This window comes from Ambystoma mexicanum, chromosome 4p (genome assembly GCF_040938575.1).
Source record: "Ambystoma mexicanum isolate Mex_15411 chromosome 4p, UKY_AmexF1_1, whole genome shotgun sequence".
NCBI classification, from domain to species: domain Eukaryota; kingdom Metazoa; phylum Chordata; class Amphibia; order Caudata; family Ambystomatidae; genus Ambystoma; species Ambystoma mexicanum.
The window spans coordinates 43,240,681-43,253,595 of record NC_090927.1 but is presented as its reverse complement, the minus strand read 5'-3'; the positions used below and the strand labels follow the sequence as shown (position 1 = coordinate 43,253,595).

General features: G+C 46.0%; 1 protein-coding gene across 3 annotated transcripts in view; it reads left to right on the top strand.

Annotated features, from left to right (window-relative positions):
• The window catches only part of LOC138452946 (phosphatidylinositol N-acetylglucosaminyltransferase subunit Q-like), a 718,081-nt gene that overhangs the window by 112,563 nt on the left and 592,603 nt on the right, over window positions 1-12,915 (top strand). The window contains exons 1-2 of one of the 3 annotated variants that reach the window (XM_069605313.1): window positions 46-140; window positions 8,787-9,497. In XM_069605313.1, coding sequence (XP_069461414.1) covers window positions 64-140; window positions 8,787-9,497 — 788 coding nt within the window. In that variant the 5' untranslated portion in view covers window positions 46-63. The other 2 variants (XM_069605314.1, XM_069605315.1) reach the window with 2 other exon arrangements.

Genomic DNA, 12,915 nt, shown 5'->3' with positions numbered 1-12,915 from the left:
GGCGAGCGTTGCTAGGGTCCGTTACTCGAATGGGAACTAGAAAACGGGCGAAGTCCATCTTCTATGTTCATGTCTGGGCCTTTGAGACAGAAGATTCCGTCACCGGCGAGGGCTGAGGAAAGTCCGCCTCGGTTGCTAGGGTCCGTTTCGTTTCCCCAATGAGCAGCAGACGCGTCTTTTCTCGGATGCTTAGAGCCGGCTGGGCGGGGGCGTGAATGGTGTTTTGTGTGGTGGGGAGTGTGTGTTTGTGGTGCAGTAGCTGGTGGTGTGTGTTGGTGGGGGTGTTTGTTTGCGGTGGGGTTGCTGGTGGTGTTGGATTGGGGGTAGTCGGTGGTCCTGGGGGCGGTGCGAGGTGCTGGGTGCCTCGCCTGAAGCGCATGTGCAGGCGTGCAGGTCGGAGTCCCGCGTGTCTGCGCGCCGGTCTCCGGGGCTCGCTGGGTGGTGTTTTGAGTGGTGGGGAGTGTGTGTTTGTGGTGTGGTAGCTGGTGGTGTGTGTTGGCAGGGACGTTTGTTTGCGGTGGGGTTGCTGGTGGTGTTGGATTGGGGGTAGTTGGTGCTCCTGGGGGCGGTGCGAGGTGGTGGGTGCCTCGCCTGAAGCGCATGTGCAGGCGTGCAGGTCGGAGTCCCGCGTGTCTGCGCGCCGGTCTCCGGGGCTCGCTGGGTGGTGTTTTGAGTGGTGGGGAGTGTGTGTTTGTGGTGTGGTAGCTGGTGGTGTGTGTTGGCGGAGACGTTTGTTTGCGGTGGGGTTGCTGGTGGTGTTGGATTGGGGGTAGTCGGTGCTCCTGGGGGCGGTGCGAGGTGGTGGGTGCCTCGCCTGAAGCGCATGTGCAGGCGTGCAGGTCGGGGTCCCGCGTGTCTGCGCGCCGGTCTCCGGGGCTCGCTGGGTGGTGTTTTGAGTGGTGGGGAGTGTGTGTTTGTGGTGTGGTAGCTGGTGGTGTGTTGGCGGGGACGTTTGTTTGCGGTGGTGTTTGATTGGGGGTAGTCGGTGGTCCTGGGGGCGGTGCGAGGTGGTGGGTGCCTCGCCTGAAGCGCATGTGCAGGCGTACAGGTCGGGGTCCCGCGTGTCTGCACGCCGGTCTCCGGGGCTCGCTGAATGGTGTTTTGAGTGGTGGGGTGTGTGTGTTTGTGGTTAGGTAGCTGGTGGTTTGTGTGGAAGTGTGGGCTGTGTGTTGAATGGTGGGTTAGGTGCACATCATCCTTTTGGATGGTAAAGCGCCTGCCTGGGTCCGCCCACGCTTTCGGTAATTAAGAAGAAGAAGGAACTACAAAACTACCCTTTAGGAAACGTTTCCAGGCAGCATCAGGTGTGCATGCGATCCAGCTCTTGTAGTTAATTTTATATGCGTTTCTTTTAGCATCCATCAACTTAGACGTTCTCACCCCTTTGTTCTTATATTGTTAAGAGGAGCCCTTTTGCAACCTCTAGGGATGCACGTTGAAGCTGTAATTCCTTGTATTGTACTTTTCACTTGTTGAAATTAAATATTGTAAGTATGTGACTTTCTAAACATCTGGTTTTGAAATTACACGGGGCAGCCTGTTGTTATTATAGACACAGTAGCTGCTCGAAGCTCATTTAAAGTAGGGTTCAGGCTCTGCAATGCTCGCAGACGCAGTAACTGCTGTGCAGCTACTACACAGACCGTGCTCTGGTGTAAGTTACTATATATATATATATATTACATGGCCACGCTAGTGGCCATGTAGTTATGGATAAATTGGTGTTTCCATAGGAAGAGCACTTTTTGGGCGGCTTATAACTTCGCCCCCTCTGGACGAATCCTCACCAAACTTTGCAAAAAAAGTGCTTGGCCCACTCTGATTTTTTTTGCAAAGTTTGGTGAGGGTTCCTCCAGGGGGGAAAAAGTTATAGGGGGGGGTCCCAAAACTTTAGTTTTTTCCCATAGACTGAATGGGAAAAATGTTTTGCTCGCGCCTACAGCCCAAACCGCTGGACGGATTTTCACCAAATTTGGACCAGGAGCAGCGGCTTGGTCCCGAAAGCATGCTTTTGCAAATTTGGTGAAAATCCGTCCAGTAGTTTTTTAAAAAATGACCAAAAAGTAGGTCTCTCCTGTTGCCCCCCAACCCCCGATCATGCCCCGTGTCTCCCTGCTGTTTCCCCACACCCCCGCTCATGCCCCGTGTCTCTCTCCTGTTACCCCCACCCCACTGGGTGTTGGTGTTAGCAGTGCTCGGTGGCGCGAGTTATGGTTGCTTATCTTACCATAACTGCCGAATTTCAGGGGTTTGTCGGTTTTACCTGGAACCATAACGTCCCTTTAACAAAGTTTTTTCACTGAATTTCATAGGTTTTTAGTAGCGCAACTATACCTGTGCCGGATAATGCTCGCAGTAACTGCTGTGCAGCTACTGCACAGACCCTGCTCTGGTGTAAGTGACTATATATATATATATATATATATATATATATAAAATACCTGCACAGGCTAATGCTTGCAGAGACAGTAACTGCTTTATAGCTGCTACACAGACCCTGCTCTGGTGTAAGTGACTATATATATATATATATATATATATATATATATAAAATACCTGCACAGGCTAATGCTTGCAGAGACAGTAACTGCTGTGCAGCTGCTACACAGACCCTGCTCTGGTGTAAGTGACTACATATATAATAATACCTGCACAGGCTAATGCTCGGAGAGGCAGTAACTGCTGTGCAGGTGCTACACAGACCCTGCTCTGGTGTAAGTGACTACATATATAATAATACCTGCACAGGCTAATGCTCGGAGAGGCAGTAACTGCTGTGCAGCTGCTACACAGACCCTGCTCTGGTGTAAGTGACTATATATATATATATATACCTGCGCCGGCTAATGCTTGCAGAGACAGTAACTGCTTTATAGCTGCTACACAGACCCTGCTCTGGTGCAAGTGACATATATATATATATATATATATATATATATATATATATACACGCACACGCCGGCTAATGCTTGCAGAGACAGTAACTGCTGTGCAGCTGCTACACAGACCCTGCTCTGGTGTAAGTGACTATATATATATATATATATATATATATATAATACCTGCACCGGCTAATGCTCACAGACGCAGTAACTGCTGTGCAGCTACTACACACACCCTGCTCTGGTGTAAGTGTCTGTCACAAAGTGTGTAGGGGTGATGGAGTTCTTTCTGTGAATTGTTTGCCGATTCTGTGGCGTAGTATTTATTAATTTATTTAATTTTTTTTTTTTGCTTTTTTTTTTTTGCTTTGAGGACTTGCTTTGTACAGTTTGAGTTGTCTTTGGTATTTTATTTAGTCTTGTCTGGTGTATTGTTCTCTCCATTTTGTTTCCATTTTGCAGTTGTTTTTTTTTTTGGGATGTTTTTTCAGTTCTTCTGTGAACCATTTTGCTGCCAGTGTTTTTGGTGTTGCTTTGAATGTTTTAGCTGGTGCTAATTGGTTAATGGCCTTGGTGATCCAATTGTTGAGTGTGTCTTCTGTTGTATCTATGTTTGTATCGGTGGGATCTCTTTCACCTAGGTTGTTGTGGTGGGTTGATAGCATGGCGGCCTCGTCTGCTAGTTTAGTTGCAAAGTTGGGGTTGTAAGAAGATGGTTTGTAGATCAGTAGGAATACTATGTTGGATTGGTCATTGAGTTCTATCTTGATTTGGAGGGATTCATAGTCTTCCGCGTTGGTTGTGGTGATTCGAGATGCTCAGGCGTGTTTTTTGTGTATAATTGCGATTCTACCTCCTCTTCGGTTTTCTCTGTTGGCGTGTATTAATTTATAATTGTCGTGTATTGCTTCGTTCGCGATGGCTTTATAGTTATCTTATAGCCAGGTTTCAGTAAGGAAGAGCACGTCTGTGCCTCCTTCGCTTAGGAAGTCATTGATTTCTGTTGAGTGGTTTGCCATGGATCTAATGTTGAGGCTGCAGTGTAGTTTGCTGGATTTACCTTTTGTGTTGTTGTTAGTATTGTTTGTTCTGACCGGTATGGTGTTGGTTGGGTTTCCGTTCCAGGTGGGTTTTTCCCGGTTGAGTCTTTTAGGTGGGGTGGTTCTTTGTTGGTCAGTCTCTTTGACGAGTAGACCGATAAGGTTTATGGTGGGGTTGGTTCGTTTCTGGGTGGTAAATAGGGTAGCTACCCCTCTGTTCCAGTCTTGGTGATATAGGGGGTGTAGAGTGAGTGTGATAGTTTCTAATTTGTTTGTTGTTCTGGTTGGGGTATTGTCCATGGTGGAGACCGGGTTGTGATGGTTTATTAGTCGTCATCCGTTTTTGTCCTGGTTGGGTCTGTATTCATGAAGCTTGTTGGCTGTCGGTTCGTTGTTGCTGTGCTGTTTTTGTTTACCACATTGTCGTATGTGGACAGGTAGCGAGCATTGTAGTCTGTCTTTGCTCTGTTATTTGTATGTCTCCATGGGCCATCTCAGATGTTTGCCGAGTTTTTTGGGGTTGTGGGATCATGCTGGTCCGTGCCTTCCCGAGTGGTTTGGGATTTCCCTATTATTTCTGTTGTCTTTTCTGACTTCTTTGTCTTTCTTGTGGCGAGGCATGATGCATGGGTTGTGTTCCTTAGTGGGCGTCTTATTTCGATTGGTGTTTTTTATGGTCTTTTGGGTTTAGTCTTTGCTGTTTGTGGTTTCTTGTTGCTTGTATTTGGTAGGTTGTGGGTAGTTGAGACCTCAGTTGATGGGACTTTGTGGTTCCGTTTGTTTATTGCTTCTGGAGGTACTTTTCGTTATGGTTGTTGATTATTGGATTTTGCGCAAAGCAAACATGAATAATGTGTGAAGGAGTGCATGTGAATACTGCCATATATTGGTGCAGTGATGTTGGGGAGAATTCTCATTTCTGTGCTAATTCTGTTCAACCTTAGAGACCCCCAGCTCTTTTGCTGGACTGTAGGACTTTTTAATTTTAACCCTGTAGTGAGTGAGACCCTTTTCCCACTGCCTCATGTGTTTTGACCTTTTGGATTATGTTTTCACTGTAGTCTGACAAACTCCATATGCATCTACTTTTTGTATGGTGACACACTGCACCTTCAGTGCAGTGTCACTGAGAAATCCTTTAGATTTCTCATAAGGTTTAAAAATACCTTTTCTTGTGTAAACTACTGTTCCCAAGAATAGTAAAGTGAAATTGACTTTACTTACCTTTTCTTTTTTTGGGTCCAGCACGCACCATCTTAAGTGGAGTGCTGGGGGGTTACCTAGTAGCTCCTTATCCTACATTCTCATGTAACATTTGTATGTTGCCCTCCCTACTTTTAAATGGCTAGTGGCAGTGGTTTAATTTTTCCTACCATTGTGCTTTTCAACAGCAGGCTGAACCCCCCCAGCTGCAGTATAGCACCCAGAGGTGACCATTTTATAAAAACGGCCCCTGTCTTCTTTTTTTGCAATTTTCTGTTTGTGAGGTCTTTCTTGGGTTTTACTCTGTGCGTCGAACAGATTGGAGCCCTTTGTTTGTCTTGCCTTTGGCGCACTTCAGCCCTGAGGCCCGCCTCTGTTTCCAGTGTGTCTGGAAGGACAGGATGTGAGGGAGGGTCCAGAAACTCCCCTGTCCTTTGTCTCTAGGAATGCCTGAATGCAACCAGTCCTGAATGGCTGGCTGTCCTTTCAGGACAGCGACCCTGATGTGTCATTGACAGCCTAGGCTGTGCATGAATGGGAGAAACCTGCTTAAAAAGCGAGGGTTTTGGGACTAGAGGCAGAGTCGACCACTGGGAGAAACACCCGACGAAGAAACCGTGAACGAAGCTTGCTGCATCCTCCTGGACCTTTGAGTTGCCTGGTGAAGCCCTGCTGCTGTGCTGAAACTCCCTTTCCAGACAGAGAAGCTTCGGATTGGACGACTTCTCCCCTTGGGTTAGTTAGTGGGACCAACTAACACAGAGACTAACTCCACTGGACCATCTTCTCTGGCTGTACTTCTTCATTGCTGCAAGAACCAAGTGCCATGGGTCGAGTAATCCGTAGTCGAGTGAAATGTCTGAAATCCGGCTAGAAGCTCCAGGAGTCTCCTAAGGACCCTCCAGAAGCAGGACGACCCAGAGCTAGAGTCCCCTCACCAGACCCAAGGAGTGAAGGAAGCCCAACCGGTACCAGAGATCAGCAACAGTGCTGTTTACTAAGCGCTGAAACCGAAAAGAGCCCATAGCTGCCAATGACCTCCGAAGTTCCACCGCAGGAGATGTCCTCCCTCTTATCCCCACAACTAAGGCTCAGGAACACGGGGTCTGTAACGCTGTAGCAGGACAGAAGCCAGCTGGACCACTCTTCTTCAAACCAGAGGTACTGTTTAGACTTAGGGTATTTACCTCACTGTCTCGTAGCCTTGCTTTTCTCAGTTGGGAATTGCAGTGGCTTACTTTTAGAGTTGATTCCAACTCTGTTTTCACAGCTTGTGACCCTACAAGTGATTTTCTAACAAACTCTCTAACTTTGTGCAAGCCTTTTGATTCTAAGAAGTACCTCCGCTCCAAAGACTGTTTCAAATTGACTTTGGCTGTCCTGGCTCCCTGCAGACTCTGATATGGTTTGTCCCTCATAGGTAGTAACTTGTTTTAGACTGTTACTGCTGGGAAAGGCTTGTCTAGATTTCATTGGAAGATTTAGTTGTCCTCCCATATACTGAGAACCTGTTTAACCTTTTTCCTTCCTTTAAACCTTTCCTTTCTGCAACCTAGTGTGATACATAAATGCCATTACTGTCCTTGTGATTGAAGTCACCCCAGGGTGTAGCAATTGTGTATGAAGCATATCCAAAGAGTATCCACTAACTTGCTCTGATTCTGAAAAGTAATTTTGAAGTATATTTACATTGTTACATGAATTGCACGCTTATTAAAAAATTGATGTTAATTAAATAAACAACTATTTATAACTGAAACCTTGAGTGTAAGTGTTACTTGGCTACTTGTATTTACAGATTTCATTTGTACAGCTCTACAGCTCAGTTATCCCTCTTGAGATAGGCCTGGCTGCTCAGTCACACTGCCAACCTGTGTAGTTCAGACCTATACCAAAAGGTGGGCTTACCTAATACCAAGCAGATAAGTGTTGTGTAGTCTCACACAGTGTGACTACACCAATTTGTACCTAACAAGTCAGCATGGAAATGTATTGATTTTGAGGGTGCTGGGTTCCTGCTTTTGACTGGGATGGCAAAGGTTTCTCACCCAGTGGGTGCATGCTATGTTTAGGCCTCTTTCTTCCCCTTTGGCCCAACATAGTCTCAGGCTGTATCCAGGCCACATTGGGGCTTGTGAGGGTGATGGGTGCCTGCTTTTGACTGGGATGGCAAAGGATTCTCACGGGTGCATGCTATGTTTAGGCCCCTGGCTTCCACTTTGGCCCAACATAGTCTCAAGCTTTACCCTTGCCATGGTGGGGGATCATTCAGCATAAGTGCAACTAAGCAAAAGCAGAATGACAATCTGTATTGGTCTGCATATCATCCTACAAACTTACTGTTCTGAAGTAATCAGTAAGTCATCCCCAAATCATCAAGAACAAACCTGTTTCATGGCAATGCTCTTGAAGTAATCGGCAGGTCATCCCAGAATCATCCCCAAATCATCAGGGACAAACGTGCAATCTCTTGAAGTGATCAGTAGGTCATCCTAAAAGCATCAGGAACAAAAGAGTTTTCTAAAATGGGGATGATGTTAGCATATTCATTAAGTCATCCTAAGCTCATCCCCAAATCATCACCCACCATTCTGAGATATTTGCTGATGACTTTAACAGCGTGATGACGTCTGATGATGTGGGAATGACTTCTAGTGTAGTTCGATGATCATCAGATGACCCCAGGATGGTCTCTAAAGTCATCCTTTTAGACCAGGGATATAAGGCCAGAGGCTGTGATGTATGGGGCAGCAGTCAGCCAGGGAGCTGGAAGCATTCGATTCATTCCAACCACGAGAGTAAGGGACTTTAAAAAGGCATTTGTTATGGGGCGAACCTTTATTTTAGCATGATTTGCTCCCAGGAAAAGGGCAGTTTACAACAGCGGCTCGTGAGTGATTGCATATCAACCCTTCTAGGAGCTTGCACGGATATTAGGGTGCATGTTATTGCCTGAGAAAGGCACTGGACATGTAAGACGCCCACAGCAATGGGACCTTATTTTGAGGCCTGGAGACACAGTTGTTTCCAAGAAGAGTTACAGTGCAGAGTGGCAACTAGTTTGCAGTTGGATTCTCTGTGGCTCATTCCAACAAGAGTACCAATTCTGTTTTTGGTTTCATGCGAAATGGACCAATGCCCTCTGGGGTCAGGTCTTTGGTTGCCAGTTCTGTTTCTGTCAATCACGACTGGGCCATTAAATGATGATTAATGTGGGTTATTCTCAAATTAATGTGGAGCTGCTGACTTGCAAAAGAACTGCTCCTCAAAGGTCTAAGTGTTGACTCATTCAATCTCTGTCTTGAAAGGAAAGAAATTCCTCTCTCAGGAATTTCTTTTGCAAATTCTGGCCTCATGTGTTTGTGAAAAGTTGTCCATATGCGGGAACAATATTAGCTTTCATCGAGCATGCTAACCTGCAAACAATCCCTCTAATCTTTCTAAAAGTTCACAATGGGTTATTTTTACCTACTCACTCTCGCAACATAGCCTCACTTTTCCTGTGATCTGAAGGAAAGAACATGCCAAATGTCTACATATTTCATTTTCTTTATTAGAAGAATGCCTGAAAGTAATTGAATGTAAATGTTTGGCACTGTAGTGATACTTTTCTGCACTTGATTGTTGTCCCATCTGAGGTTTTTCTTATGTTGTCCTACAGTTCTGAGATCCCTTCCAAGTCACCAGGCATGGCGATGAAGCTTTTCTTTCCATCGTGCTGCTCTGCAGCTGAGAGCGGGCTCCTGATTGGTCGGTGGATCCCAGAGCAAAATTCTGCTGTGGTGCTGGCTGTCCTCCACTTCCCCTTCATCCCAGGCCATGTGAAGATGTACCTGGCTGACATCCGGAAGGTGAGCCAAGTGGACGTATGTGTCCTGGGGACTTGGAGCAACAGCAAAGAGGATAAGGAAGAAGAGCTCCAGCAGTTTCTAGGAGATCTCAGCACCATATTTTACCATGATCTCTGGGTGCAACTTAGAAGAGAAAAAGACAGCAAATTCTGGAGCTGCCGAATGCAAATGGGTAACCTTGGCGAGGCAGACTCTGTGATCCTCATTTATTACGACCAGCGGAAGGCCATGCTGTCCCTCCTGCACCCTGCTGAAAAGCAGCTGGCAGCCGGTGACGGCGATGCTCAGCCTACTGCAGCTACCCACTCCTCAGATCTACGGGCTGTATTCGACACTGTGGCCCAGAGCAAGGCACTATTCGTAAGGGACAAGTACGATGAGGGGCCCATCAAATTGACACACTGGCAATCTGAGGGTGTGGAGGGCAGCATCATTGTGGAGTTGTCAAAACAAGCTGCTGTGCCCACCTGCATGTTCCTCTCCATGCTGCTGTCTCTGGTGTCTGGAGTTTGTGAAAGCAGGTAGGTGTAGGTTCTTGGCTATCTGGTAGGCTGACAACCTATACAAGTGTGGAATATCTATTAACTTTAGTGGGCAAAATAACTTTTGGCCAGCTATATAAATGGTTCCAGAGCTTGCTCGCTGATGATTTTATAGAGCTCTCCGGTTTCTCAGTTCCATGCGTGAGCAAGCCACGCACTCCCGTTCTTTCTTGATATTCTGGGATTTGTAGTTCTAAGTTTAAAATGGAAAAGACAGAACTGCAAACCCCAGAATTTCAAGATACAATGGTACTGGATGGCTGTCGGCAGGGAACTGGGTAACCTGAGAGCTCTGGATTTAGCGTGCATCAGTGCTGTGATATGTATCCCATACCTTTTTTTTATTCAATAGTGAAATACAGTTCTGCCTGTGGCATGCCAGTTGGGTACTTCCCTTGACTATAGTGTTATTTAGCGTTCTACAGTATAATCCTCTCTATGCTATTCTGTGTCAGGCCTCAAAATATGTGCCGGCCCCTCACCGTTGGTGTGCCACAATGAGCTGTTGGTGGGTAAGAAATGGTTTGCTGAATGAACAGATGGGGTAAGTGTCATTTTGTGCCTGGCTGTTAGCTTGCAACCTGAAATATTAACCCCGGCTCTGTTCTAGAACCACACTTGCTCAGCGCAGCCCATATAAAATAAAGTTAAACAGAAACTGGTTGGAACCCTGGTCACCTAGGCGCTGGGTCAGTAATCTGGTGTATAATACTTCTGTGTGTTTGCAAGAACTCAATCAAGTCAGATGAAGTTGGTCATAGGGTAGTTTTGATAAGTTTTAGCCAACACGTGTTTTGACAATCTTGGGTCTTTTTCATGGCATGTGGTCAGATTGTGGCACATCAGTGGGGGCGATCTTTCAATTGAAAGATCCTCGTGGCTGCACTATGTATCCAGAAGGCAACCCATGACCTCCCAGGGCTGTATATCACCGGAGATTCATCGGAATACCAACATCAACGCCCCCACCAATGTGCCACAACCTGACCACATGCCTTGAAAAACGCCCAGGAGGGTCGAAACACATGTTGGTTAAAACTGTTATTAAAACCACCCTATAACCATACTCATCTGACTAGAGTGAGTTCTTGCAAACAGACAGAAGTATTCTAAAACAGATTATTCACCCAGCGTCTGTGACCAGGGTTGTAACCAGTGTTTAACCCAAATTTGAGATGGAAGGGCACTGGCTCCTTAGAACCCCTTCACTGGCAGCAGGGACCAACGCCTAATTTGCTTGATCAGCGTGGTGATCTATCTGTTCTAGTGCCCTACCTCCACTTCCCTATACCATAAAGTAACTGATATCCAGATGCCTTTTGGTTTTCCTTTCCTCTCTGTAACCCTTGTAGCTTCATGATATTAGTTTCATATTCTTCCCACTGCCTTGGAATAATTTCCCATTTGTTCTAATGTACTTTGTAAGCCCTATTTTCTTTCTAGGTCGTTTAAAGATTTTTTCCAGTTTAGGGGAAGAAGCATTTTACCCCTCCTGCTTGTAGTCACAGTCTTGAACAAAAGAAAAGTAATTCTGCTTCCTTGGATGCCATGTCCTCCACAGTGCAGGAAATGGGCCGAACAAGACGGAGCGGCGATCCATCAAGAGCAATCTTGCCGGAGTGCTGCCCTGTCCACGGATATGCTCTGAAGCCGCGTTATCGCACGGATGTGCGACCGGTGCTTCAACGAGCAGGCGGCTTTCAGGAGAGACTGCAGCGCTGCCAAGTCTTCTGAAAGCGGGCCTGCTTGTTGAAGCTCTGGCTGCTTGTATGTGTGATAACTCTGCTTCAGAACAGGATACTCCCAGCCAGCTGTGTCCTGAAGCCGAGTTATCGCATGCACGAGCAACCCACGTTTCAACAAGTAGACTTGGCACAGGAAACTGAATACAGAAGCATCCAAAGCCTCACATACTGGCAGCTGTCCAACCTGGTATATAGGTCTTGCAATGTACATGCATTTTTTTCGTAGGGTGAGTAGTGTGACCTATCAAAACTGCTGAGCCCACCTTCCATTATTCGCTACGTTATTCGCTCAAAAGGGTTTCTTACTGACTCACTAGAAGACATGTTTCAAATTTAAAATTGTGGCTATTATGTTCCCATAATGCTCTTTGCTTTTGCGCAAATTGTCAGGATTGGGCTCTTTCAAGTCATATTGACCTGGCCTTGCCCTGCCCCTCCAAGAATGAGCGAGTTCCCCCAGTAAATATTTTCAGTTTCCAGCACTGGTCCTGCAGTTTATTGCCTCAAGCAATTGTCTGCGTTGTATAATGGGTTGGACTTTGTCTCTCCCCCCTCCTCCCCCCATAATTCCTTATTTTTAGAGTGACCAGATTTTATAAATGAAAGCAGGGACAATCGTGTAAATTGACCATAGAAGAGGGACATCGGAAGATGCACACCGAAAAATATGATCTGCATGAATGACTAAGCTCACACACAGACTAGAATCACTGGTCTATCAGAGTTGTTTTTAATTCCAGCTAGATTTTGTTAGCATGCAAATCGTTTAAAATGTTTCAGGGAAATTTGGGGCCTTTTTAATGCTGAGCATGTAGTTGCACTAATGATGGTACTGTGAGACCAGCATGGCATGAAGGGAGACACAGACTGAAAAGGGTTAGTTCGAAAACCGTTATTTAGTAAGGCTTTTGGGTTGGTGTAATGCTTAACTGGCCCTAACTCTAAAGGGGCAGTTCCCTTAACTGATGTTTCTAATGGCCGTCTTTGTCTAGTAGTCCAAAGTCTTTCTGTGTCTGAACCTTTGCTAGCCATCACTCTATGCAAACATGTGATAAGGAGTCTTTCAAAAATAAGTGGTCCAACAAAAATTGGAACCAGAATTGGTTCCAGGTGGTCTTCTTACCAGGTGCTGCTTGGTCAATGTCAAACAATAGAGCTGTTTGTAGGACCTTCTTCTTAGGCCTATTGTAGTTAGCAAAGTTCTTAAATTCTCTGGGGTTATCTTCCCCACATTTCAATTTGGTCAAACTCCAGAATACCATAAAAAAGAAAATGTGTTAGTTCTTTCTGTACGCTTCTTTGGGTTCCCTTCCCCAAGCTTCAAACCTCTTAACAACACAACTAAAATGTCAAATCTTCGGGCCACTGGAGGTTCCCATCCCCTAGCTCAGGCCCCTTTCAATTCTTAAACACAAAGTCACTCCTTATCGGGATATACTCTGATTTCATAAAGTTTCAATTGTTAAACACAGATCACTCTTGGAATATGCTTTACTCAACAGTTCTTTCATACACTGTTTCTTCTTGGGGTAGGACCACAGGCTTTCGGGAATGCCAGGCTCTTGGCATTTCCTAGGCGCGACCACTCTGACCATGTAGCCCCTCTTGGCTTTTGTTTCTCTCACTTTATCTTCGTTCCTCTTGCACCTTAC